This window comes from Miniopterus schreibersii (assembly GCF_964146895.1).
Source record: "Miniopterus schreibersii genome assembly, chromosome: 19".
Lineage (NCBI taxonomy): Eukaryota > Metazoa > Chordata > Mammalia > Chiroptera > Miniopteridae > Miniopterus > Miniopterus schreibersii.
The window spans coordinates 27,063,221-27,090,704 of NC_138119.1; the positions used below are offsets into that span (position 1 = coordinate 27,063,221).

Below are 27,484 nucleotides of genomic sequence, written 5' to 3' on the forward strand. Positions count from 1 at the left end.
GTCAAAGTTCTCGCCTAATAAAGCAGGAAACATTACATGGGTTAGATCTCCTCAATGGGGGAAAATCTCTTTGTGAATATGACTTTTATAATTAGTCAAAAGGACTAGAAATACAGAGCCAAATAATACATTGTGGGTGCCAAATGGGTTTCAACTATTTTAAAAAGAGAGATTGTGTTGGTTTGTTTTAAAATAAACCAATTTCCCTGAAGAACGGCTTCAGAGTGGCTTCTCAACGTGCTGAGAAAGGCCCATACTGTCAGGATAATCTGCTTGTCAATAGCTGCCTCTACTGAATGGATACGTTTGCTAGAAAACGAACCCATTATACTAGGGTCAATTTTTCACACTTAGTCAACAATTACTTTTTTGTTTTAAATAAACAAGTGAGCAGTATCAATTTATCTAAGGGAGACACCCCTCCCATTAAGTTACTATTCTCCCAATATATAGATCATTATGTAATTATATGATTGATATGTTTGTTTTCTATGTCTGCATTCTTGAACAGAATAAAGGGTGTTCTGCTGTCACTTCAAACAAATTAATCTGAAGAAACAATACAATACTTCTAAGTCTCTTGTGTGATCCCAAGAATTAAGTCAAAATGACTTCAGATTTGGCTGCCCTTCAGATGTCTTGCTTGCCTCCTTGGGGATCGTCTTGGCAAGCATGCTTGGAGCTCTCCGGCTTTTGCTAGGTTGGGGTCAGAGGGTCTTGGGGCTGGAAGTGACCTTGGGACCTTGTCTAGCTGTTTCCCAGCCTGTGCCTCAAGTTGCCCAGGGCTGAGGACCATGGAACATGACATGTCAGATGTTCCTCAGCTGGAACTGCCTTCTGCCCAAGCACCTCAAGTCTTTCATTTAAAGCAACTCCAAGATTTTGGTTCATATGCACCAAGAAAGATATGTTATCATTTTCATATGATACCTGGGGAACAGCAAGAAGCTAAAGTAAGAAAACGTTGTCCGGGATCATTGACATGTCGGTCAGTCAGTCCTCAAACGTATAGCTAAACACAGCAATCACTTAGGAACTCCTGAGAACACTCTAAATCCTGTAATAGCTTAAAACAAATTCAGGATTATTACTTTCAAATATATTCCAATATAGTTTAATGAACGAATAAGACTACTTACTTCTATATAAATGGTGTCTCTGAAGACTCTAAAATCTTTCCCATTATTTATACCTGTACACACACTTCTTTACAGTCACCTTCAAACTCCCCTTGTTCCTCCCCTTCCTTTCATGTAAACTTTAGCCAAACTCCCTTTGTCTGACCACAGTCCCGAACCAGTGTTAGCCCGTGAAGTTTTACTGTATTCACTGGAGCGCTCACTCTTTCCAGCCTCGTGCCCGCCTTAAACGCGCCCAGCACCTTGGAATCGCCTGCCTGTGTCTCCTTTACCAAGCCGGCTGCTGAGGCCACCGCTGCCCTGATCTGCCTGCCCCCCCCACCCCCCCAAGCAGAGCGGCTAGGAAGACAGGACGTCCCAAAATGACTGGTCCTGCACTCTAGGAGTTTAATAAATCTCACTGAATTGATACATAGCCAGGATGCAGGGACAGTAACAAATAATTAATTTGAGACTGCGTGATACAGACCAGGAGCACATGAACCTCACGAGGATTTAATGCCTATGCTCGAGATGTTTTTAAGTTCTCCCACAATTGGGTACACTATGGATCCAAATTTTAAAAGCTTGTTCACTTACCTCCGCCCCCACCGCCCTCTCAAAAGCAATCCAAAGCCAGACAGAAGGATTCTCAATTATCTACCACTTGGGGCCATTAGTAGCCTGTCAGCGTCTTTCCAGAGGAATGAAGAATTGAGAGTTATATAAGTGTTTAGATTTTAAACATTTTCCTCAAAAAATATTCAAAACAATTCTACAAAAAATAAGTGACTTATCTGTGTGATAGGAAAGGCTCCATTTTATTGGAAATGAAACAAAACAGCATAAACCACTGAATGTAAACCACTGAGTGGGAAGATGACAGTGGGACTTGCGTGGAGAGAGAAGACCACGGGAAGCCATCCCTACCCTTTGTAACTTGCCTGGTAGCACTGGTCTGTGGATACCCTATTCCCTGGCTTTTAAATTCTGCTTCTCCGTGTGGAAATGATGAACTGTTGGGTAGAGGCACTGCATGTTTATACTTCTCTGCAAATCTAGGAAACGAGCAGCCAAGTAAGCAGCCAAGTGGAGATAGCCCTGAAGAAGTTCAAATAACAGGTCTCCCTGGGTACCGACTCCTTGGAATGTGACAGAACATATTCTTTCTTTACTGGGTAATTAGAAACACAGCTGTGACTGTCACCTCCCCGCAGAGGAGGTGAAATGTGTAGCTCAAACCCCGGTGCTGGTTCCAGAGACCGCACTGCAGGACATGGGGAAGGGGGTCAAGTCAATGTCACCAAAATGTTTCAGAAATATTGCCCCACGGAGGACAGGGGCAATCACTAGTCAGGATTTCTGTGCCTCAATCGAGAAATGTCCGTTACATTTAATTCTTGGGAAAGGAGAAAGAACCCAGAGGGACTTGGGACTGGGTCCCAGACCACAGTGTCACCGTGTGCAGCTGGGCGAGGCACTCTGCTGCTCTGGACCCCAGCCTGCTGAACGGGAAAATGATGGGGGGGGGCAATCTCTAAATTCTGAAGTTAGAAGACACTCTGGTTGTCGATTTTCTATGAGAGCTCAAGCTTCCACTCTTGGAGTGAGGTAATTTCAACAAAAGAGCAGATCAAGCACTGGTCCCTTGGAGGTCCCACGAGGTCAGGGAGAAGCACCATTTGCCTTGGAGGCCGACAGCAAGAGCTCGCCTAGGACCGGCGACATTAGTTCGTGGAGTATGTCTGGGCCCAGGCAATGCCCACGTGGGAGTAGCAGTACAGGAATCCCAGGACAGAGAGGGTCACCCACGGCCAGCCTGCAGGGGGAAGACAGAGGTGGAAGAGCAGTTAGAAAGGCCTGGGGCAGGCCCTCCCACAGGGGCAAACTGTCCCCTCAACCCAAGAAACAACATGGGCCTCGGTTTATGTGTTAAGGCACAAGCCTCCTGCAAAGTCTGCGCCAACTGGAATGCCAGTAAGTTGACCCTCCCATTCCCATTGGGGTTACCGTGAAATGAGGGGTGTGCTATCACAAATGCAAACAGTGCTTAGAAATAGGACACGCTTTTAAATAATACATATTTAGAAGCCTGACGCAGTTAATAATCAAAAAAGAACAACAGTCCGTGAGACCCATAGTAAATCTCAGAATGGAGATTGGCCATTGTATTGAATGGAGTGTCATCGGAGAGCCTAAATCAAACATTTGCTCTCAAAACTCACACCTTTTAGTGGTTCCTTCTACCGGTACTTATCTTAGAATATCAGATGTTCTTGTCTTTCTTCTCTTAATTAACAGCCCTTTCTGCTGAATGTTTGTTGCTTAATGATCTTCGTGTCTTGTACGTGCTTCACTTACTCAAACATTTACTGAGGGCTCTGGAGGGCCAGAGGTGCTATGGAAGATTCCAGATGCCAAAACAGAAAGATCTAAGCCCTACGACAAAGGTGCTCCTACTCCCGCTTGGAAAAGACACACGCCACTGGGATTTACAGGCCACGTAATACGTACTGGATAATGATTTCTACAGAGCACAGTTAAACTGCATGATGTGGGATGAGCAAAAATGTGTCAGATGGAAAGGGACAGGGACAAGCTCCTGACAGACCAGCTGAGGTGTGAACATCACAGGCCCTCCAACGAACAGGGATCCCGTGGTGTGGCTGCCACACGGGAGGGGGCAGGCAGGGAAGGGGTGGGGCGGGAGTAGGGAGTAGAGGTGGGGGCACAGTCAGATACTTTTTCAGGATTCAAGATGGACCCATCCTGCCTCGAGGCCATCAGATCTCTCACGGCTGTGGCTCAGACAGGTGCCAGGGGACCTGTCAACACCTGCTCCTCAGGGGGCTCAGGGAGCAGGAAGGGGGAGCTTCTGGTACAGGAAGCGCTCCCAGGCTTCAGCTGTGTTTGGGATGAGGCATCAGCAGGTGTTTGGTAAACACAGAATCCAGAGGCTGCTGTGGAGCTGGGGGTGGGGACGTTTCATTCACACAAAGCTGGGCCTGGGCTGTTTGCACAGCCGCACTTGGACATCCCCGTGAAAGCTTCTGTCCAGCACACAGAATTATAAGGAGGAACGTCCCCAACACTGCCCAGAGGTGAGGCATATACATGTTCCGTCAGGACCACAGCTGGGCCCTGACATTTCGCCCCACTGTCACTGTGTGCCATTCAGAGAGGCAGCTACAGAGCAGTTAGGAGACTTGCAATCCTGACTCTACTAAGAGGCCCTAGTAGGGTCTCAGTTTCTCCATCTATACAATGGAAAGACAAAAATAAACAAAAGCATGTGAAATAAAACAAGATCACAGCTTTGGTAGTGCCTTTAAAAAGTGTTTCAGAAAAGCAAAGGTTGCTCTAGGACCACCTGAGAATTCTTTTACATACACACAGACAGTTGGCCTTTTTAATGCATGTGGGTTCCTACAGACAGCAACCCCGGTGGGTGCCAGATGGCGGCCAAGGACCCCTTATCCCTTCATGACCTAAAGTGTAATATATGTGATGGCAAAGAAAAGACAGATTCCGCAAGTCACCCTTCCACAACATTCAGCCAAACCTTTATGAGCATCTGCTGTTCTGAACATCAACATCACCATCTGTAGGTGGCCCACAGGTACAAGGTCTTTGTGGTGGCTGCTAACCAAGCCCTGTTGTGGTTCAAGTGTGTGGGGGGACGTGGAGGGCTGCCGGGGGCAGATTCTCCTCTTCATCAGGGCTCGTACAAGCCCAGGATCATAAGACTGAAAAGAAACTGAGGTGGGCTGTCATTCTGGCAACACTCTGAGGGCTGCTGCGATGCAAGTCATCCAGGCTTGTCAGGCATTAACAGAAGAGATGGCATCGGAAAGCTCTGTCCTGACAAGTGACCACTGACCTCATCCTGCAGTCCTCCCTCCCCATGGCCTTCCCCACTCTCCTGTGCTCTCCCCTCTCGCCAGGGTTACCAATGTTCCCCATCCAGTCAACTCCGGTGTCCCCGCGCCCCTGCTCCCTGTGCATGCACGTGCACACGCACACGCACACTCACATGTACACACACACACACACACACACACACACACTCCATTAATGTGGCTCATAGAGCCTGGTGGGCAGCGTGGTCTTGGTCAAAGGAAAAGGTCCTTCCTAAGAGGGTACTTTAGGGACAAAGCCCTCTGCACACTCTGCACATTCATGGCTGGGCCGCCAGGGTAAATGAGGTGTGTAGCTTCCCGGTGGGTTTTTGATACCCGGACCTAACAAGATCTAAACAGATGAAGAGTTTTAACAGCATTGAAGGTATTATGAACAGGATGCTAGCAACTCAGGCAACAGCTGAGAAAAATTAGGTAACACAGTTAACGGGACAGATTGACAGATATAGCTAAATGCATGTAGTAGGATCTGTAGTACAACAGATTCGATGAAGAGGACCGAGGCAGATGGCATAATAAAGGACTAACAGGATATAGGTGGTGGAACCACGGTATTGTTAATAAGATATTGGTGAGGTGCATAACAGCTACAGCTGATGGGAAAGAGGCTACAGCTAACGGAGTGAGCAGTGGAATTTTACGTGGGGTTGCTATGGCTAAGCAATTCTCCGAGCAATCCCTTCAGTCTGAAAGGACTGGAGCGGCAGAGGCTCGGGACGGTGAAGGCAAAGGTGACCGTCAGACAGGGCCGTGAGAAGTCCAAGGACACGTCGAATTGGTTTTCCAGAAAGTGAAGGGATACTCGGAGCAAGAAGCGGCTCTAATGAAAACCCTTGTTTAAAATGTAACGTTGTAAAATGGCACAGCCACAGTGGAAAACACTATGGGGGCTTCTCAAAAAAATTCAACATAGATTTACTACAAATACACCCAAAAGATTGAAAAGGATGCCTAGAAGAGATATTTGTACGCCCATGTTCACAGCAGCATTACTTACAACAGCCGAAGGTGGAAACAGCCCACCCACGTGTCCACAGACAGACGAATCAACAAAATGGGATTCCACGGAATATCTTCAGCCTGAGAAAGGAAATTCTGACGCATGCGACAGCCCAGGTGAACTTTGAAAACATCGGGCTGAATGACATAAGCCAGCCACAAAGGGCAAATACTGTATGATTTCCACTTACATGAGGTACCTAGAGTGGCCAAATTCATAGACACCGAAAGTAGAATGGTGGTTGCCAGGGGAGTTATTGTTTAATGGGTACAGAGTTTCAGTTTTGTGATGGATGGTGGTGTCAGCTGCACAACAATAGGAATACACTTAATACCGGTGACATGTTCACTTAAAATGGTTAAGATGGTAAGCTTTATGTTACATGTAATTTACCCCAATAAAAAAATTTTATGCTGACTGAAAGCCATTGACAAAATAATACACACTGTATTACTCCATTTGTGTAAAATTCAAATTGATTTATAGTAACAAAAAGCACGTCAGGGGTTGCCGGGGGCTGGAGCAGAGGGGGGGATAGATGACAAAGGGCCCCTAGGAATCGTTGGAGATGATGGAAATGGTTTGTATCTTGATTATGGGAATGTTTTCAAGGGTATCGACATCTGGAAAATACCTTAAATGAATGTATTTCATTGTACATAAATTATTTCTCAATAAAGTTGTAAAAAAAAATGTTAAGGGTAACAGAACACTAGCAAATCGCAGGTTCACGGTATGCTGCAATGTCCTAGGATATATATGCCCCAAGATATTCAAACAAAAGATGCAGCAACAATTCTTGTTGTTGTTAATGCTCACCCAAGGATATTTTTTCCATTGATTTTTTTTTTTTGAGAGAGAGCGTGCAGGGGGGGAAGAGAGAGAGAGAGAGACACATCAATGTTAGACAGGCAGATCTATTGGTTGCCTCCCACACATGCCCCGACCAGGGCCAGGCTTGAACCTGCAACCCATGTACGTGCCCTTGACCAGGAATCAAACCCATGACCCTTCGGTGCGCAGTCAGATGCTCTAACCACTGAGCTACACCAGCCACGGTGATGCAATTCATTTTTAAATGATGATGGGGCTTCCGTCCGTCCTCTCCCTTGGGTCAGGGGGACTTGCAGTGTGTAGGGCTAAACACCGGGCTCCCCCAACCATGCTTTCTTTCCCTGGGGCCCCCGAGGAGGAGGAGAGTGGTGATTCTTAACCAGGAAGATGCCTTGAGCAGCTGAATCAGCACAAATTCCTTTCCCGGGGAAGATGTCCGTCCTTCCTAATGGACAGGAGCTGGCTGAGCTGCTGAACTGTGTGTGTACCATCAAGGGCCCATCGCAGGCTCCCCTGGCCGGCAGGTGGGCAGCACTCCTGAGCCTATGGCCTCCATCTCGGCTCTAATGGCTTTTTCAAAGGCCACATCCTATTGTTGACCATTTTTAGAAGAAAATAGCTGGTGACCAGCACATGAACAAACTCTGCAGGGAAGCCTTCTCCCCCCCTTGCTCCCAGGCAGCCAGCACCACAGTCTCTGTCTGCATGTGTGTCGTGTAGGAAGAATATGCCATCTGCTATATTCTACACAATCTCCGCAAGTCCTCGCAACACCGAGACAAGACTCACTAACCCACGCCACTGTGCCTGCTTGAAGGCACACTGCCTCAAAGGGGCTCAGAGTCCGCATCCCAAATCCAGGGTGTCCAGTTGGATTCTTTTTGGAGAACAGATGGAAGGACTTCAGTCTGTCCTTTAGTCTTTACAGACAATTATCTATCATTTATCTATCATTAGCAATGCCCTAGCTCCCTCCCTCCACCCACCCAGGCAAGTTCTCTAGCCGGAGGCTCTGGCACCCTGTTGCCTGTTGTTGCTGCTCATCCACTGCTCAGTTATCACCTTGCTGGGTCCCACAGCTCCTGAGGGATGAGAAATACCATGACCCTCCCAGCTTGGCTCTTGGGTCCCTACAGCTGGACAGACGGACTCTCACTTTCTGGTCCAAGGAGCGGCAATGTTGCCCAGTGACTCAAAGCCATTCTAAGAAGGAATGAATGTGAAGGATGAACTATGATCAATAAATGCCACCCACATATCCATTCGCAGCCCTGAGGATGCAGGTGCAACATCCTAGTGGAGACCAATGTAAGACTGATGCATTTCAACCTCCACAGAGGGCCTCTGCAAACGGGCGGGCTTAGAGAAGGATAGCCAATGGGGAAATGGCATGAAAAGATGACTTGAGGAGATGCTGCAGAAGAGAGTTATAGGATTTGGGGACCAACAAATATATTTCCTCTCACTGACCCTAAGCCTTGCCTGGTACAGTGCCCTCAGAGCTCACATTCAGCTGGTGCACATCAGAGAGACTATACCTGATATTAGAAGACTGATATGCTTACCTACTAGTTAGCAAAAGCCACAGTCCCCAGACATTCCCTCGTTCCTGTCCCCTGATACAAGCATGAAAGGGGTAACAGCCAGTTCTGCAGGGGCCTCCGGGACCTGCTCCAGCACTCGGCTGCCATCTTTTCAGATCGCCTGGTCTGTGCCTGGGCCTTACCGTTCGTTATATATTTTGAATGCCACCCCCTGACCCTATGCACATACTGCTCTGCATTGGTGGCATTTTCTACTCTGAGGCCAGTGGAGGTTGAGTGTGTCTTTCCTTAGAGAACTAGCTTGGGCATCAGACCCAAGTCCTGGGGCGCTGGCTCCGGACCTGAGAAACAGCACGACCCCTGGCACTCTCTGCACCACCCTGGCGGCTTCACCACAGTCTTCTCATTAATTATTCAGAAGACAGTGGTCCCAGCCTGGCGCTGCTGTGGAACCATGCATCAGGCGGTCCTCAGCCTGCAGGCCTCCTTTCACAGCTAAATTCACAGCTTTCACCTAGGAAAGCTCTAGGGCAGGAGCCTTTTCCTGTCAGAGGGCTACCTCGTGAAAGGAGGCACAGCAAGAGCACAGCTGCCCAGCCTCGATGCCCACAGACTGCTGGGCTATTTTCAAACACGTGGGGATGCGGACAGAAGGTCTGAGAAACAGGCTCTTGTTGCTTCAGGGTTATAATAACCATTTCTTACCCTCATATAGTTTACACATCTGGGCCTCAAACCCAGGTTTTGAGGCCTCAGTGTTTTCTTTTTAAAAGAAAGCTCAGCTGCCTCTCTTACATCCTTTCACGGGAAAGAAGGCTTAGATGGCTCTCAGGTGAGATCCTAAGGCACTCGCTCTCAAACGTGAGCCCACATCAGAATTACTGGAGGGCATGTTAAACCAGAAGGCTGGGCTCCCATCCCACAGGGGGTCTGGGTGGGCCTAAGACTCGCATTTCTAACACCTCTCCAGAAAACCACCCTTTGGGAACCACAGTTCATGGGGAACTCTGCAGAAAGAGCTCTCTACTAACAGTCATTCGTGAACTGACAGGACTCTTTCACGGAGCGGAAGAGACAGACAGTTACTGAGCTTTACAAGGTGCCAGGTACTTTACTGGGCGCCTTCTACATGCTCAACCACCTGATTAGGGAGCTATTATTAGCCCCATTTGGTAGAAAAGGAAACTAAGGCTCAGAGAAGTGCAGTAACTTTCCCAAGGTCTAACAGCTAACTGGTGACCAGGCCACACTTGGACCTCGGGGCTGTGTGACTCCAAATGCCCTCGGGCCACATGCGGGAAAGGCTGGAACCAGGCCCCTGCCTCCAGGCCTGTCCCTCTCCTTTTGCCCCTCTGCCTCCACATCTCCTTGCTTCCTTTTACTCATGGTGCCAAAGGTAACAGGGAGGGGAAGCAGCAGGTTCTTACAAGGAGTCACCCATAATTAACTCACTAGGTTGCCCCACCTCCAGAGGCGTTTCTCCATCTCTGCAAAGGGGGGCAAAAAAACCATTGAGCACGTTCATATCCCTGGTCTTAGTGCCTAATCTAGACTCAGCATCTGCTCCCAGTGCCTGGGTGATCTTTTATTTAGACGGGCAGAGCCGCGGTTAGTTGGCCTCTGCCACGAGCTGAGGACCAGGACGTCCAGCAGAGGAAGGGGTGGCTCCGCGCCCTCAGGGAGCTTCCTGCCATCCCGGGCAAGAGTCACTTGCTGGGCGCTACTCGCACACTTTCAAACTGGCACAGACAGTGGCCTTTAATGAATCATGTTGTTCACAGTCAATTTCACATCCTGATGAAGCCAACCTACGCTGCATTTTTCATTCTTCCCGGCGCCCGGTGCAGGCCCCGCAGGCAGATGCTCGCTGAAGCACTCGCTGCCATAAAGTAAAATAATTGCACGTGAAATTGGGGAAGCGGCGAGAACAGGCCAGAGCTGCTTTATTTTTATTTAAATTTTTTATTGTTGACACTTTTAAAAATTTATTCTGACAGCGCAAGTAGAAGGCGGTGCTGAGAAAACACAGATTTTTCTCTCTCTCGGGGCAAATGGGTGGGGGGCCCGCTTCCCAGAAAATGTCCCTGCAGCTAGTACCACAGCCCCAACTCTGGCTCTGGGGCCAGAGGCTGCACTGCACGGTCAGAACCTGCTTCCACAGCTGTTTCTCTTCCATAACCTGTATCTTAATACAGCCGAAATAGGACTGTTGTTCACTGTGAAACCACGACCACACTATATAACACAGCGGATGCTGCCTAGCGAACGAGCTCATGAAAACCACTTCCCTCAGGCAAAGGGATGTGCACAGTGTGAACCAGGCTCCCTGACGCTGGCCCTGACAACCACTCACTCACGCTGGCATTTCTGAAGCACCTACTGCATGTCCAGCATTTAGACAGGCAGCCTGGACACTTGTCATACAGTCTGTGTGCTCCTCTGAGGCGAGTACGTGCACTGAGGGCTAGGAGCACACCCTGGGGCCCGAGGCTTCACCTGCACCTTCACCTATGGTTTCAGCTCCGTTACCCAAGCATGCAGGTGACAGAAGGCTCAGGGAAAACACAGGTGACAGAGACAAGATTCTCAACCTGCTGCTTAGGCTGGGCTGACGGGCTGACACTAATAAGTTCAAACTTCAATGTGATATAAACAGCTGAGCTTTACTGGTTTTTGTTTGTCTTCTAATCCCCCTGCACTAATTGGGATGGCGGAGGTCTGGGAACCGTGTCACGGAGGGGCGGTTGACAGACCTTGCCATGGTTACCTGAAAAAGAGAAGACTCTGGAGAAGAGAAAGTCGCTACCTGCAGGTATAGAAAAGTTGATCCTTTCGGAGGAAGGATGAGAAGACATCTGCCACCCCTCCTGGGAGGCTGAGGGACACTGGCACCTGCAGCACCAACACTGGGACAGGCTCGAGGGACACAGAGCTTCCCCTGTCTGGGATGAACAGAGGCGGGACAAGCGGTGGCCAGAACTCAGTGGAGGAGGGTCTGCTTCCAGACCAGGTCTAAGAATCGAATCTGCTTCTACCCGGGTCGTGGGACCAGGGTGCACACGGTAAAACGGTCAATGAATAGACAAGGGTGAGGCTGGAGGAACACGGGGCCAGGCTACTGACTCGTGAGTCATTCACGCACAGGACTTCCTGAGCCCTGCTCCAGGCCGTCACAAACAACAGCTGCCGCAAAATCCCTGAGCGAGAAGCCACAAGGATGTCTATTTGGCCTCCATTTCCCCAGCCCGTGGGACAGGAAGCCAACTGACAGGAGTGCCCATAGCCTAGGCTCATCCACACGTGTGGGTGTGCCTGGGAGAGGAGGCACCCGGCGTGTGCCGGCCTTCCACACCAGTCACCCCCTTCCTATCACCCCCAAGTGAGTAAACCAGAGAGAGCTGGAAAGGGAGAGAAAGGGAGCCATGCCTAAGCCATGCGGACATCTGAAAAGGTGATGTCAGCCGATGCGGCTGACATGCTCTTTTCCTAAAGCAGTTGTTAGATAGAGGACTCCACGTTACTTGACTTAAATTTCTCAGCAAAGAACAGAAGGATGGACCCAAGCTCCCGGCAGCAGCGACAGGGGCCGCGGAAGCTCTTCCCAGAGCTCTCAGAATCGACAGTGGGCTGTGAACACCAGCCACCCCTCGGGGAGAGGAGGAAATGTTCCCGCCTGTCACCCCGCTGCTCCCACTTACTGTGTCTGCAAAGTCTGGCCTGCTCATCTCCACGCTGAGGGGTGGACGGGCTGGAAGGGTGGGAGTGCCGTGGAGCCAGGGGCTTCCTGTGCACCATCTCCTCCGCCCCCGGTCCAGGGGCCATCCCCACTGTCCCCCTGCCCCTGCCACCTGCTCAAAGGCAGGCTGGCTGTGCCGCGGGCGCAGTTTCTCTCTAAGGGGACTGAGCCCATGGGGTGGTCTCATTAGTGCTGACTTGAAGCACCTGAGTCGCCAGCTGCGTGCCCCAAAAGGACACTGACAGAAAGACACACACAAGAGCTCTGAGATTAGTGCAGAAAAATGTGGTTCCAACACCGAACAAATGGCATTTGGTCCTAGGCATCTCACTTCCTAGGCACTGGTGTAAGTGTTAGCGTAGGTAGCCAGTTAGTATTAATAAGGGAAGGGAGGAAAGGGAATCAGACGTTAAGAAGCTTAATCAGCTAGGGAGCTGAATCAGACAAGAAGCCTGATTAAGTCTGGAAGTGACAGCTTCAGACACCCCAGAGGAATCCCAGCACTGACCAGCCAAGGGGATTAACACCCCTCCCTCCCCTGCGTAGGGAGGAGGGACTGGCTTTACAACCTCCCCAGGGCACAACGGTCTACTCACCCGCACCATGGGGGGGAATTTCTCTGCTGGGCCACGTGCAGGAGAAGCCAAGATGGCAACCGTAATGGGGGGAGCCGGCCTGGGAAAAGGCTCGGACTGGCTGAGAGCATGAAACCCCAGAAGACCTAGGAGATGGGCTCGTCAGGGGGAGGGCCAAACACCAGCCACCATGGACTGGGAAACTGATTGGTTAGTTTGAAAGAGCGCCTGGTCCTTCCCAAGATAATATAATCCAAGCTAACAAAGGCAAGCGCCCTCCCTCCCTCTTCCCTCCCTCCCTCCCTCCCCCTCTCTCTCTCTCTCTAACAAGGGGTTCATGTGTTCTCATGCTCACACGTTCTCTCTCCATAGCAGCCATGCAGGGCTAGCAGCCACCTGAGGCCCTATAGGGACAAAGGCTGAACTGGACTAAGCTTTGGTATGGACTAAACCGACGGCACAGAATTTCTGGACCTTGGCCGGATTTCTTCCACAGCAGGCAGAGCTAACCCTGGGGCAGTCCTTTGCGTTGGCTCCCGTTTCAATGAACCTCACCACTACATCTCATCCTCCCACGCACGGGTCTCCCGAAATGCTTTTCTCGAGACTCTGTAAAAGGACCCCATTTTCATCGGCAACATAAGGAGGGGTGTGGAAGCAGAGGTGAAGAAGAACCTCCAAGCTTAGGGGATGCTCTGGGGACAGCAGGGTCCCCATGCCCCCCTCCAGCCTGCTGCGATGAGGGGGAAGCAGCTTGCTGGCCCCACAGCAGCTCAGAGCACCCAGGTGGTCCTGGGCGCCAGGAGAAGGCAACACAGGGAGCTGCCGACGGCAGTCTCAGGAAGCCCGGGCCCTTCTCTGCTAAAGAAGCATCTTCTCAGAGGGAATGCTTTGTAACCGATATGGCTGTCTTTCAGCTGTGCTGTAAAACTAATACTAAATAGTGTTACATGCAAAAGTTGTAATCAAAATGTAAAATAATAATAGCCCAGCCAGCACGGCTCAGCGGTGGAGCATCAACTTATAAACCAGGACGTCATGTTTCGATTCCCAGTCAGGGCACAAGCCCAGGCTTGATCCCCAGTGGGGGGCGTGCACGAGGCAGCTGATCAATGACTTTCTCTCATCATTGATGTTTCTATCTCTCCCTCTCCCTTCCTCTCTCTGAAATCAATAAAAACATATTTTAAAAAATAAATAAATAAAATAATAATTTAAAAAAAGAAGCATCAGCACCTCCCTGAAATGGGGTAAGGGTTCTTAGGTCACTATTCTGAGGAGGGGAAGGAATGCAGAAGACAACCCCCCAGGGCCTTTCTAGCAAACCCACACACACTGGGACCAGGGCTCTGCAGAGAGGCACAGAGCTGTCCCACAGCACAGGTGCTCTTCTCCTGCAGGAGCATAAGGCTATGGGGCCACCTGGGTGCCCGGGCGTGCACGGCCACCTGGCCCTGGACGGTAGCCACGACCACTGCTGTTGTTGTCTCAGGCCACATGGCAAGCAGGGGCCTAGGGAAGGGGCTGCGTGTTCTGCCTGAGTGAGAGAAAGCCCGTTGGCATAAAGGGCTACCAGGGCTCCACAGTGTGGGCACACTGAGAAGTCCAAGTTTAGCCTGGAAAAGGCTACGAAGACAGAACTGGGCCAACAGATGAAGGTTAGAGGAGGCGGATTTGGCTACTACTGTACCATCAACAGCCTCCCCTCAAGGTGGAGGCATCCTGTTCCCATCCGGCAGCATTCAGGCGGAGTTCTGGAAGACAGCTAGGGAGGGTGGCTGCCTCCCGCGGGAGGTGGGACCAGATCACCCACGAGGCCCCACCCAGCTCCTAGAGATGACAGTCCACACCACTCAAGTCCTGGAACCCTCCTCCCCTCCCCCTGCCCCGGGAAAGGGAAGAACTCAGACTGGGGTTCCACAGAGACACCCCCCATGCGGAGCAGGGAGAGGGACGGCGTCCTGTCTACTGGGAACAGAAGTCCACGTCCCAGCAGCTGTGGGAACGTCACAGACACAGGGAGATTTTAGTGAAGTGCTTATGAGGATATTCATCTGACGTATAAAGTGACTCAGACACAGTTTTGGACTCGGGTTACAGAGAAAGACATTTTTGTGCCTTAAATATCCCAACCTGAGGGAGCACTGTTCCCCTCAGGATCCCGCCTCTGGCCGATGGCCCTGGGGCCGGGGGGGGGGGGGGAGGCTCCACCTGGGGCTGCAGGCCGGATGCCCTGAGCCCAGGCTGGGGTGTGTCCCCGCCGCCCAGGGTCCCTCCTGGCAACCCTGCTCGCTTGGGCAGCCTGGATGGACCTGTGCGGGCCTTCGCGGGGAGCACACGTTCCAGTCTCCCAGGGTCGCTCTCTTCCTCGCCTGCCAGTCTGTTCAGAATCACACACCTCAAACAAGTTCTCTACAGGGCAGAGAGGACACACGGGGCAGGCCCTGCTGATGTGGAGCCCAGGAGGAGAAATCAGAGGCAGCCTGGCTCTCAGGGTGTGGGGAGTTAATGAACAGTAGCTGTAGTTACTAGTGAGGTGTCAGCACCCTCCCCAGCCTCCTCTGGGCTTCCTGTTCAGCCAGTGGGACTGGCAGGGAGGCTGGGTCCTTTGGGAAACGTATCCCCATTTACTCCCTTCCTGGGGGTCTACATGGGGTTAATTGTTGGCCTCCAGGGAAAAGATCTCAGCTGCGCAGTTTCTGGCTGGGTTTTGTTTGTGACCTCAGAGCACAGTATTGACATCTGGACTCCTTGCGGAGTTCGCAGCTACTCCCCAGGGCGGGTCAGCTGGGGCTGTGGGGCCAGCCTCTGTGTGCTCTCTTATATTCTGCTGAAGTGACAGCCGAGTCTTCAAGAGTCAGCTCCATGACGTGGACCTGGACTTCTCCCCATCCTACCGGTCACATCTGTCCAGTTCTTCCTAACTTGTGTTCCAGCAACAGAGCTAGACATGCTGGCGAAAAAAGGAACTGTGACAATCCTTCTCCCCGTGCCTGCCGGTGCCACCTCTCCGACACCCTTGGGTGGAGTACCGGCTGGGCTGTTGGCACCTTTCACCCCCTTGCCCAGCTGCCGTGTGCTCCATCTGGGAAGACTTGGCTCTGTTCTCGCTGTAAGGGCGGGGAAGGGTCTGAACTGAAGATACACTGGTCATCCTTGCGACTCTCATCCTTCAACATGTATTGCGCTCCTACCACATAGAGGACACTGGACTAAGTGCTGGGGATACCAAAGAGGTAAAAAGGTTGACTTGCGCTTAGGGAGGCAGAAATTAGATGTAAAAAGATATAACACAACCTTAGGATGTTTTCCAAGAACAAATAAATGAGTCAGCATTCGACACCTGTGAAGCTTTTTCTGTGCATAATGTCAAGGGCTGGGGGAAATGGGATAGAAAGGACGGGCTCTGCCCTCAAGGAGCTCCATTCTGGAGAAGAGGGAGGCATTCGTGGTGGGGGCCCCGAGCACTGGGAGCCTGGCCCTGCCTGGGAAGGAGCAGGCGGGGCTAAGGAGACACGGGCTAGGGCTGCCTTGACTCTGACCATGATGAGTGCGCGGGCCGAAGGGACACCCATGGCTACTATTCCACTCTCCTAAGCACCTACCTCCCAGGAGTTTCCATCCTCTGGATAAACCCCCCTCATTAGAAAAAGGTCTGTCCTCCAGGAAAACTGTCCATCTCTTGTGCCCTCCAACAAGGCTTAGAAGGAATTTTTTTTTCAAAAATTTAATCTGTTTATTTTGACCAGGTAATGCACAATATAAAATTCAAATGTATTAAAGGGTAAGCAGGGAAAAGTAAATCTCCATCTTCCCAACCCCATTTCCAACCGAGCCAATTTCTCTCCCTACAGGCATCTGTTCCCAGTTCCTTGTTTATACTCCCAGAGCTATTCTAAGCACACAGCAGCATAAACATTTTATGTATATAATATATATATATGTAATATATATAACACACATACATACATTCACATACATATATATGCATATATGTTTTAAATGGCTTGCAACTTTACATTTTGGAATACGTATTGTTCGAACACAAATACTATACACACTGTTCATTTCCTGATTTTTTAAGGTTGACTATCTTGGGGATTGTTCCATTAAGTACATATAATGCTGCTTTGTCCTATCTCATGGCTGTGAACATTTCCACTGAAGTATGTACCTTAATTTATTTACCTGGCCCCCTCTGATGGGCATTTGTGTCCATTCCAATCTTTTGATACTGTAACAGTGTCACAATGAAGATCCTTGTACATATTGCATTTCACGTGTACAAAAGTATATCTGAATGATGAATTCCCAGAAGTGGGGTTTCTGGGTCAGTGTTGATACGGTCAAACCGCTCCCTACAGAGGAGTCACCACTGCATACTCCTGGGCAAATGTGTGAGGCTAAACTTGGATCTACACAATCTGGGGCAGTACTTTGTTGAACTTTTAAGTTGCATTTATCTCATTCAGGGTGAGGTTGAGCATCTTTTCATTTCTTTCGGAGACATGTGTATTTCCTTCTTCTATGAACTGTCTATCCATGTCCTGTCCCCATTTTTCTACAGATTTATAGGAGTGAGAGTTCTGTTTAAAAGACCTGGCATGGCCTCTGCTTCCTGATGAGACCTTGATGGATGCACCACTTAACCTCCCAGCTGGAGCTCAGCGCCTGCTGAGTGCCCCGGTGGTGTGGGGAGAATTAGGGAAGGAGAGGCAGGAATCATGTGAGTCTGGAGAGCTGAGTGGGGGAGGGGGCAGCCATGCACAGAGGAGGGGCCGAGGACTTTGGGGTTCACCCTTTATAGAGAATCACCTGGAGGGGTTCTCATCAAAGTGTTCTCTTTCTCCCACGGTCAGAGTCATGATCTGTTTTTATACAATTACTCCAGGCTCCTCTCTCCCCAGGGGTGAGATTGCATAGCTCCCAGGAGACAGTGACCCAGGGCTTACCAACCTGACATTCAACCAGTAGCGCTGCATATAGTGAATGACCTCCTCTGTCTTCTTCTGAATTTATAGAATGAGGATCCATTTGGTTCTCCTGGATCAACAGGGAAGGAGTGTGCCGTGAAGCAAGGAAGTTAATAAAGGGTAGGACTGCACAGTGTCCACACACCTGTAGCTCATTCCCTTCCTTCCCATCACTGTACAGGGAAGGGAAGGTTCAAGAGCTCACCTCATGGAAATTAGTAGCTGTACAGAAATATACAGCTGATCTAGAAAGAGATAAGCGTGTCTTCTATCCAGAGCTCCCAAAGGTTCTGAAGAGTTTGGGTCCTAGCTGGAGGCCCTTAAGTGTGTTTACAGTTGGCTAAATTCTAAATTACATTTGCCCTTTTAATAAACGGAAACAATAATCAGACTATGCTCCTCTTTGCTAAACCCAAGAACGTAGCTGTAGAACAACACTTCTAATGGAACCTTTAAAAATACTTTTTTAGAAATTCCCTCTGCCCCAGCACTCTCTCTAGTATGAGGAACTATAAAACAGAAAAGAATACCAGCACTTGCCTTTGTGGTTGGGGCCAGTTTCAGGAGCCAGAACCCTAAGACCCAGAACAGAGCCCTGCCTTTGGCCTCAGGAGGTCTGAGTTCCACTGCTTGTCAGCTACATACTATGTACACTAGCGTCTAGGAACCTCTTGTTTTCTTTAAAACTAGGATTATCAATCCCAACTCACAAAACCATTATGAGAAGTGGGCCTGTCGGATTCTTCATTCATTCAGCACGATCCCCAAATGGGGCAAAACTCTGGCAAGGACGTACTTAGGCATCTCACAGCTCTGAGTCCAAAAAGGTTTCCTATGCCCAAAACCTGCCATTGAACGAGCCCATTTCTGAGCATACTCTGGCTGCACAAACACCCCACTATTCTGTTGTCTCCACCCCAAACTTGCCGCTGCTTTTTAAATCCACATCCCTCAGTACTGCTGGTTATCAGCAGCTGGTTATCTACAACACCAATTTGGATTCTCACACCCAACATTCTGACTCTCTGCTTTCCCATTCCCCACATGCTAGACAAGCTGGTTGACACCACAGATGACAGGTCAAGGTTGTTCATGACTCTGATCCCCACGTGATCCCTGTGAGACAACACAGAACCTGAAGCAGCCACCTCTCAGACACAGTGTGGGCCGTGTGGGTGGTTCCATCCTCACAAGTGGGAAAACACTGTGCTACCTGTATCCCACTATCTGAGGGTTGTATTTGTACAAGGTCTGCCGTGGCCATGGCGAGGCTGGCCTCCAGCACTCCCAATTGTTGCTTTATTTAGTGTGACCAGCACTGTGCTGGAGCTACCCCACCTGACCCACTCAGGCCTATCCAGTTACTCTTTGAGAGCTGGTGCAGCTCCATGGTCTGCTTTGTGGGTCCCTTTGCAACGATGTTATGCTTAGACTCCTGAAAATGAGTCTACATTCCTGAGCTCACTTAGACATGGGAGAAAAAGGGACCCGAAATGTGATCCCAAACTCCATGTAAAGACAGCCATGTATCTGAGGATAATCCCCACATATACATACTAGAGTTGAATATATACCCAAATATATGCTAAATATCCCTTCCACCTTCCCCAAGTATTTGACAGTTGGGCTGATTCCAAGGATCTGAATTACTGGAAGATGCTTTCATTATACACCAATTGGGTTATTTGACACAAAACTCAACGGCGGCGTTGGATGTCTGAGTCTGAATAAATTACAGAATCATTATGCCGGGGATGGTCTGTTTTTAAAAGGCTCGATGCTGGTGTCACTTTAACTGAACCACAAATTCCCCGAACACCGCTGTATGCGGGCATGTTAATTCAAATGCTGGTACTACAACCAGTTTTTGCATTTGCATAATGCACGTTCAGACCTCTGTGAGATTTTACAATTAATCCTGTATTTTGGATTAACACATGTGCGACACACACGGCCACTAATTTCTCTACAGAACAAATGAATCCTCGCTTGGAGGAAAGAGCGCTGGGGAAGGCACAGGCGTGGGCCATACTCAGACAGCTCCTGGGACTTAAAGTGTATATGGATTCAGGGTCCTGGGCTAATAACCGAATAGCACTGGATAAGCAGATGGATGTTGAGGGCAGGACCGAAAGCTCTTCGATGAACAATAAACCCAGAGCAGTGCAACAGCAGAAGGAAAAAAATGCTGCCAAGATCGGGGGGGCTTCTCCCCACCACCGGCCCCACCAAGTTCACTGCCAGGGGAGGAAGGGCCTGGCTAATGAGTGCGTGGCCTCAGGCCTCCTTCAGCCAAACCTACGCTGACTTCATGTTCACAGCAGCCTTCTGATCACCGGCTCAGCAGCAGTCAATCTACCCGAACGTTTTTTTCCCTGGTTCTCCTGCGGACCCCTCCCCTTCGCCATGCAGAAGTGGTTCAGAAGTTGAGACTGATGATACCGCACATGTGCTGGGAGGGTGTGGAAAATGTTATTACTCACATCAGGAGGCTCTCTGGGGAGAGCGGGTCCCCAAGCCATTGGGAAACGGCTTGAGCAATGGGAGGGGCAAGTGGCTCTGGGTTCTATCGTGGCTCGGGGGAGGCCGGGGGGAGCAGTGGCTGGGTCTGCCTGGTCGGGTCTTTCCTCCAGCACCCAGGAAAGGAGCGAGCCCATTTTCTTGTTGGCTTGCTTGCCGGGCAATGGGCCACAGGAGATGAAGGGGTGGGGCCTGAATGCTGTCGGCAGTGAAATATCAAAAATAGAGCCAGGCTCCTCATTACAATGTTCCTACCTTGAAGCTGCCATTTAGGGATTTGAAGCACTACTCTAAAATTTGCCTACCATGTGACTCAACCTAGATATCTCTCCTCATCAGCAAAAGCTGTATAACATTTCCAATAAATGATGTCATACAAATCAAAGGAAACTGGCCCAGCGCCTGTACATACCAGTTGCCGGATAATTGCTTCTGAATCTCAATCTGGAAGTTAAGGGGGGGAGGGATGTTTGTTTCCTCCACATAATTTCACTTTTAACCTTAGTTTGCGTTCTTATGAGAACCAGAGAGAGGCCACCAGCTCTAGTAAGACCCCTGAAACTATTTACCAGAGATATTGGGATAAGGGGAGGGAAAGGGAGAGCAGAAGGGGTTATAAGGCTGGTGGCAGAGGGGGCTGGTAGGAGGGTGGTGGTCCGGGCACTGCAGAGGGCAACTCCCCAAGGTGTCACAGAACATGCCTGTTTGAGGCATCGCTGTTGGTAACAGTGGTCAGGTAGGTGGCCTGGCTAGCGAAAGGATGGCCCCAGTAGGGAGGGTTAAAGGACAGGAGATGGTAAGCGCTATGGGTTGAATTGCATCCCCCAAAAGATATGTTTGTCTTAACCCCCAATTCCTTAGAATGTGACCTTATTTAGAAATACGGTCTGTGCAGACGTAATCAAGTTAAAATGAGTTTAGAGTCCATTAGAGTAAGCCCTCAATCCCACATGACTGGTGTCCCTAGAAAATGAGGAAAGAGAGACACAGAGGCAGACAGCCAGGGAGCCAGGAGCATGCCCTGTGATGACAGGGACAGAGATTACAGTGATCCAGCCGCGAGCCCAGGAGCGCCAAGGGCCGCTGGCCACCCAGAAGCCGGGAGAGGCAAGGAGGGACTCCCCAGAGGCTCAGAGGAGCACGGTCCTGCTAACACCTTGATTTCAGACTTCCAGCCTCCAGACCGGGAGAGAGTAAATTCTGTGTTTAAGCCACCCTGTCTATGGTGCTCTGTTACAGCAGCTTCAGGAAACTAACACAGTAGAGAAGAGATCATCCATTACTTTCATTTCCTTTCTTTTTTGATGATTTGAGTGTATAATTTTACTCAGAACTGGAATAACGGGATGCTAAAGTTTTTTGTTTTAGAATGATGAACAATCACAGATTTTCATATATTGCCAATTAGCCTTTAATTCATCAATATTATTTTAAATATACAATAAGGACATATTTTATATAAAATATCTGGAGTTTTGGCTAATAACTTTAATACCACATGGTTAATATTGTGACAAATTTGCAAACAGAAGATAGAGACACATTTTTGCAAGATCTGTAAGAATGACAAAATGTTGACAGTGATTACCTCTGGGTTATGGGATTATACGCAATTCATTTTTTTTAAATAACTTTCAAATTGTCCTCATTCTAATAAGAAATATTCTTTAAAGGAGCACATTTTTACTTTCCAAGAGACATTATCATTTTCACAAAAGCAACAAGTAGTATTTAATGCCTTGTCTTATAGGCTTTTGTCGTGACTTTTGATCCTGGGGCTCAGAGATCTGTTCCTAGCCTCCTGATTAGGCCTAGAAGTATTAGAATAGGGCAAGAAGTGGCAGAAATATCCATTTGTTCCTTTAGATATTGGGAAAAGATGAACTTATCCTGCCAGGATGAGAGACTCAGGCCAGGGAGCTTATGGGTAATTATTTTCTGATTTAGTGTAACAATATAGATAGTCCTCCTACTCTCAGGAGTTTTTGCAAATAGGCCTAAAATCTAGCTCCTCATAAATTTATTTGTAACACAAATCAAACATATTTAAAAGTAAACAGTTCTGGTTCTGCTATGACTGCACACACCCAATACAACCTAGTCTCCTACTACTTACAACTAAAAACTGCAAAAATACACAAAGTAACTACCCTCATGAGGGCTCAAAAAAATAAACAAAAGCAGCAGCTTTTGGAGAAGTCAAAATCTGGTGAAGCACAGGGGTAAGATCCCCATTGTGGGTTTTTTTTTGTTTTCTCTTTTATCTTTCAGCTGTGCCCAGAGAGTGGGTCTGGACAATGGAGTTGCAGGGAGCAGCAGCCATATGGGGGGACCGGAGGGAGAGCATAAAACTCTGATAGAAATCTTGTCTTTCTGCCCAGAGCAACCAAAAAAGAGACCCTTGCAGGCTCAAGAGTGTAGGGCAAATCCTGGAGAAGAGCAAGAATGAACTGTGAATGCAAGTGCAGAACTCACAGTTTGAACCCATTCAAGTGAATTTTCTATATCTTGTGGTGGCAGTGACTACACAGGTGTATACATTTGTCAAAATTCATCGACTACTATATGCTTCTTAAAATTGCTGCATTTTATGGTATGTAAGTTATACCTAAATAAAGTTGATTTAAAAATAAAAGCAAGAGAGCCCAGAAATAAGCCCATGCATTTATAGTTAACTTACAACAAAGGAGCTAAGAATAACCAGTGAGACAAGGACAGTCTCTTCAACCAATTGTGTTGTGAAAATTGGACAGCCACGTGCAAAAGAATGAAACTGGACCACAAAAATTAACTCAGAATGAATTAGAGGCTTGAACGTAAGAACTGAAGCCATAAAACTCCTTGAAGAAAACATCGGCCACAAGCCCCTTGATACAGGTCTTGGGGATGACTTTTTGACTCTGACACCAAATGCAAAAGCAACAAAAGCAAAAACTAAACCAGTCAGATGACACCAAACTAAAACACCTCTGCACAGCAAAGAAAACCAACAAAATTAAAACACAACCTACTGAATGGGAGAAAATACTTGCAAATCATATATCTAATAATGGAGCTAATAATCAAAATATTATATAATATCCAAAAATGAACCCATACAACTCAATAGGGGGAAAAATCAGATTAAAAAATGGGCCAAGGATCGAACCCACAACGTAGGTATGTGCCTTGGCGGGGAATCGAACCCACAGCCTTTTGGTGTACAGGGTAATGCTACAACCAACTGAGCCACCTGGCCAGGGCATATATGGTAAATTTTCTAAAGAAGACGCGCTATGTAAAAATTTCCCAACAATTTTGCCAAAGATCCCTTTGTAGAAGGAACATTTCACTCTCCCAAGAGTATTATTTCAAGGATTAAATTTAGGGAAGTTTGGAAAATGCTGACTTCCTGAAATGAGCACAGGCCTGAAAGTCAGGAGACCTGGCCTCCAGTTCTGATCCTACACAAGTAACTTGACTTCTCTGGGCCTCAGTGTCCCTTTCTCCAAAATGGGAGGCTTAGGCCAGAATCTGTCTTCCAAAATAGTTTTGGATCTAACTTTTCACAGTTCTATGCTTCTGCAAAGTATACTACATTGTCTTGCTCTAGACCTAAGGGTGAACCAGAGGATCTCCAAATTTGCAAATAATTCTTCAAAAATGTCCATATTTTCAGCTCCAAATCTCAAAAAAAACACATTAATTTTTCCATGGCATGAAAATTTCCAGAAGTATTACAACTCAATTCTTGGCATATAAATATATCATTTTCCACTAGCTTTAAACACCACTGGCTCATCTGTGTAATGTTTCCAGATGCTTCTGCAATTAGCTCTGTTGTATTTAAATTCTGTCCACTAAATTGAATAAGATGTTCCCTCTTCTCTTCCAACAAAGCTGTCTAATGGCAAAAATAATGGAGTAACGAGGGACAACAGGAAAGCTGTGCTCTGCAGGCTGTCGGTTCGCACAAAAGCCTTAAGTGATTCGTTTCCCAGTGCTAAATCAAGGGATATATCAATATTGAAGAGATGTCGCATCTCACCAAATACATAAACATATTCAACACAACTCCAGTCAAATGTCAACCAATTTATTTACTTTGTAGAAACTGGCGAGATGTTTCTAAATTTTGTATGAAAAGTCAAGTGATCTTGGAGAATGAAGGTGGAGCACAAGAATTATATAATAGTCATGGGGATTTAAAGTACAGCACAGGGAATATAGTCAATAATATTGTATGATGTAGATGGGTACTGGAAATATCAAGGGGAACACTTTGTAAAGTCTATGATTATCTAACCACTCTGCTGAACACCTGAAACTAACACAAAATAATAATGTAAGCTGTAATTGAAAAATTAAATTAAAATACAGAATTATAAAACTTCAGTAATTAAGCAGAGTAGAAAGAGACTCATAGATACAGAGAACATTTTGGTGGTTGCCAGATGGAAGGGGGGATGGGTGAAAAAGCTGAAGGGATTCAGAGGTACAGGTTGGCTGTTACAGAATAGTCATGGGGCTGTAAAGTACAGCATAGGTAATATAGTCAGTAATATTGTATTCGCTATGTAAGGTATCAAATGGGTAGTAGATTTATTGGGGTAATAACTCCGTAAGTAATATAAATGTCTAATTCCTGGGTCGTACACCTGAAACTAATATAATACTGTACGTCAACTATAATTGAAAAGTAAAAATTATTTTAAAAAGACAATACAATTTTGGCCCAAGACACAAGTACACCATTGGACATCTGATTTATGGCAAAGATTGCACTGTACATCAGTGGAGAAATGACAGCCTTTTCAATGAATGTTGCCAGATCAATTAGATATTCACACAGACCAAAAAAAAAATCTCAATCTTTATCTCATCTCATGCACAAAATTAATGGAGTGTAGATCTAAATGGGAAAGGTAAAAAAGTGAAGCTTCTAGAAGATAATGTAGAGTGATACCTTAATAACCTTGGCGTAAACAACATTTCTTAATGAGGAAACAGAAAACATTAAAAATGATGGAAAAGATTGGTAAACGGGACTCAACAAAAATGAGAAACTTCTGTTCATCAGAAAACATCATTAAAAGAGTAAAATATGGAAGCCACAGAGTGAGAGAACATATTTGCAATACATAGATTCAACGAAAGACTCTTACTCACAATATAGAAAGAACACTCAAATCAAGAAGAAAAAAGCAATTGACTCAATTTTTTAAATGGCCAAAAAACTTCTAGAGACACTTAAACTTTATGCAAGGACACTTAAACTTTAGTCATCGGGAAAATAAAATCATGATGAAATACCATATACATACTCAAGCCAGAAGAGCTAAAATTAAGAAGATTGATAATTCCATGTTTTGGAGAGGATTCAGAACCACTGGAATCCTCCTGCATACAGGTTAGAGAATAAATTGGTGCCACTACCTTAGAAAATTGCTGATGTCTACTGAAACTGATCATACACATATCCCGAGACCCCACAATTCCATTCTTGGATTCATACCCAATAGAAGTGTACACTTATGTTCACGAAAAGACATGGAGAAGACTTTTCAAAGAAGCACTATTTGTAATAGCCTCGATCTAAAAACAACCTAAAAAGTCCATCAACAGTTGAATAGATATATGAACTGTCATATATTCATATAAAAAAATACTTATACAGTAACGAAAATGAGTAAACTATTGCTACACATAAAGACACTGATGAATCTTTCAAACATAACTTTGAAAGAAGCAAGGTGTGAAAGAAACATAGTCAGAGCTTCTATAATGTGATGCAACTGTTCCTAAAAAATCACCACACTATGTAAAATCATACCATTAAAACCATAGGGCTTGGCCCAGCTTGTGTGGCTCAGTGGTTGAGCATCAACCCATGAACCTAGAGGTCACCAGTTCGATTCCTGGTCAGAGCACTTGCCCGGGTTCCGGGCTTGATCCCAAGTAGGGGGCGTGCAGGAGGCAGCTGATAGATGTTTCTCTCCCATAGGTGTTTCTATCTCTCTATCCCTCCCCCTTCATCTCTCTCTAAAAAAAACCAAAAACACACACAACACAATAAAAACATATTAAAAAACAAAAACAGAATTAGAGGCATAACATCCAAAAACTTTGCCAGCCACACATTTTTTAAAAAGAGAGAAATCTAATAAGAGCGGTAGCATGTTCTTAGATAACTAAAATGGTTAAGAAATAAATACTAAAACAGTACTTTATGTTTACAAAGATCTGGTTTGCTTATGGAAGTGGGTGTCAGAGGGTTGCAGCCTGCAAGTGATTGTGAGGTGATGGCAGGAGGGTAACCTGAAATCGGATGGAGTGCTACAGCAGATCTGACAGCGACGTTAGAAGCGGTTGGGTTTCACTCCTAACACGCTGGATGAACTGAGGCAGCCGGTGGATGTTTGAGGTGTACGCAGGTGTGCGTATTGCGTATTCCTACTGGCCTCGGTGCAGCTGGGTATAGCTTTCTGCATTCACCTAGTGTTTTCTTGAGGGCAAAATTGCAAATAAGCAAACACTAAATTGCATTATGCTTAAATTGTTCCCTAGTGTTTCAATCACGACGGAAATTTGCATTTTCAAAACAAGCATTATAGCAGAACCGACAGAACCTTGTTATATTTAAATGAAGTTCAAACACAGGCAAAACTAATCTATAACATTAGATAGCAGGATGCTGGTTACCCTAGAGGGGGTTGTGACTAGAAGGGATGACACGGAGAAACTTCTAGAGTGCTGGGTAGTGGTTAAATAGGTATGTTGTCTGAAAATTCATCACGCTGCACACTTTACATCTGTGTACTTTAATTTATGTTATATGTATATATAACATAAAATAATACATATATATAATAATATATATATTATTTTTTATTTGATCTTCACCTGAGGATGTTTTTTCCATTGCTTTTCAGAGACAGTGAAAGGGGGAGAGAGAGTGAAAGAGAGAAACATCGATGTGAGAGAGACACATCAACTGGTCGCCTCCTGCACACCGCACACGCCCCAACCAGGGCTGGGTGTCCAGCCTGCAACCGAGGTACGTGCCCTTGACCGGAATCGAACCTGAGGCCCTTCAGCCCCTGGGGCTGATGCTCTAACTACTGAGCCAAACAGGGTAGGGCTAAATGTTATATTTGAAAATAAAATCTACCTCTTTATGGAAGGCTTCCTGGGCTTTTACAATAAACACTGAGATTTTCCTGCCCAGCTAGATGGACATTCAGTTCCTCCCCAAAACACACACCAATCACTGATACTCATGTCA

General features: G+C 47.2%; 1 protein-coding gene across 6 annotated transcripts in view; it reads right to left on the reverse strand.

Annotated features, from left to right (window-relative positions):
• Positions 1 to 1,920: 1,920 nt before the first annotated feature.
• Positions 1,921 to 27,484, reverse strand: part of HHAT (hedgehog acyltransferase) — a 179,994-nt gene continuing 154,430 nt past the window's right edge. For 4 of the 6 annotated variants that reach the window (XM_081121197.1, XM_081121193.1, XM_081121198.1 and 1 more), the window contains one exon: positions 1,921 to 2,937. In XM_081121197.1, coding sequence (XP_080977323.1) covers positions 2,846 to 2,937 — 92 coding nt within the window. In that variant the 3' untranslated portion in view covers positions 1,921 to 2,845. Of the gene's footprint in view, positions 2,938 to 26,560; positions 26,705 to 27,484 lie in introns of those variants that run through there. The other 2 variants (XM_081121196.1, XM_081121194.1) reach the window with 2 other exon arrangements.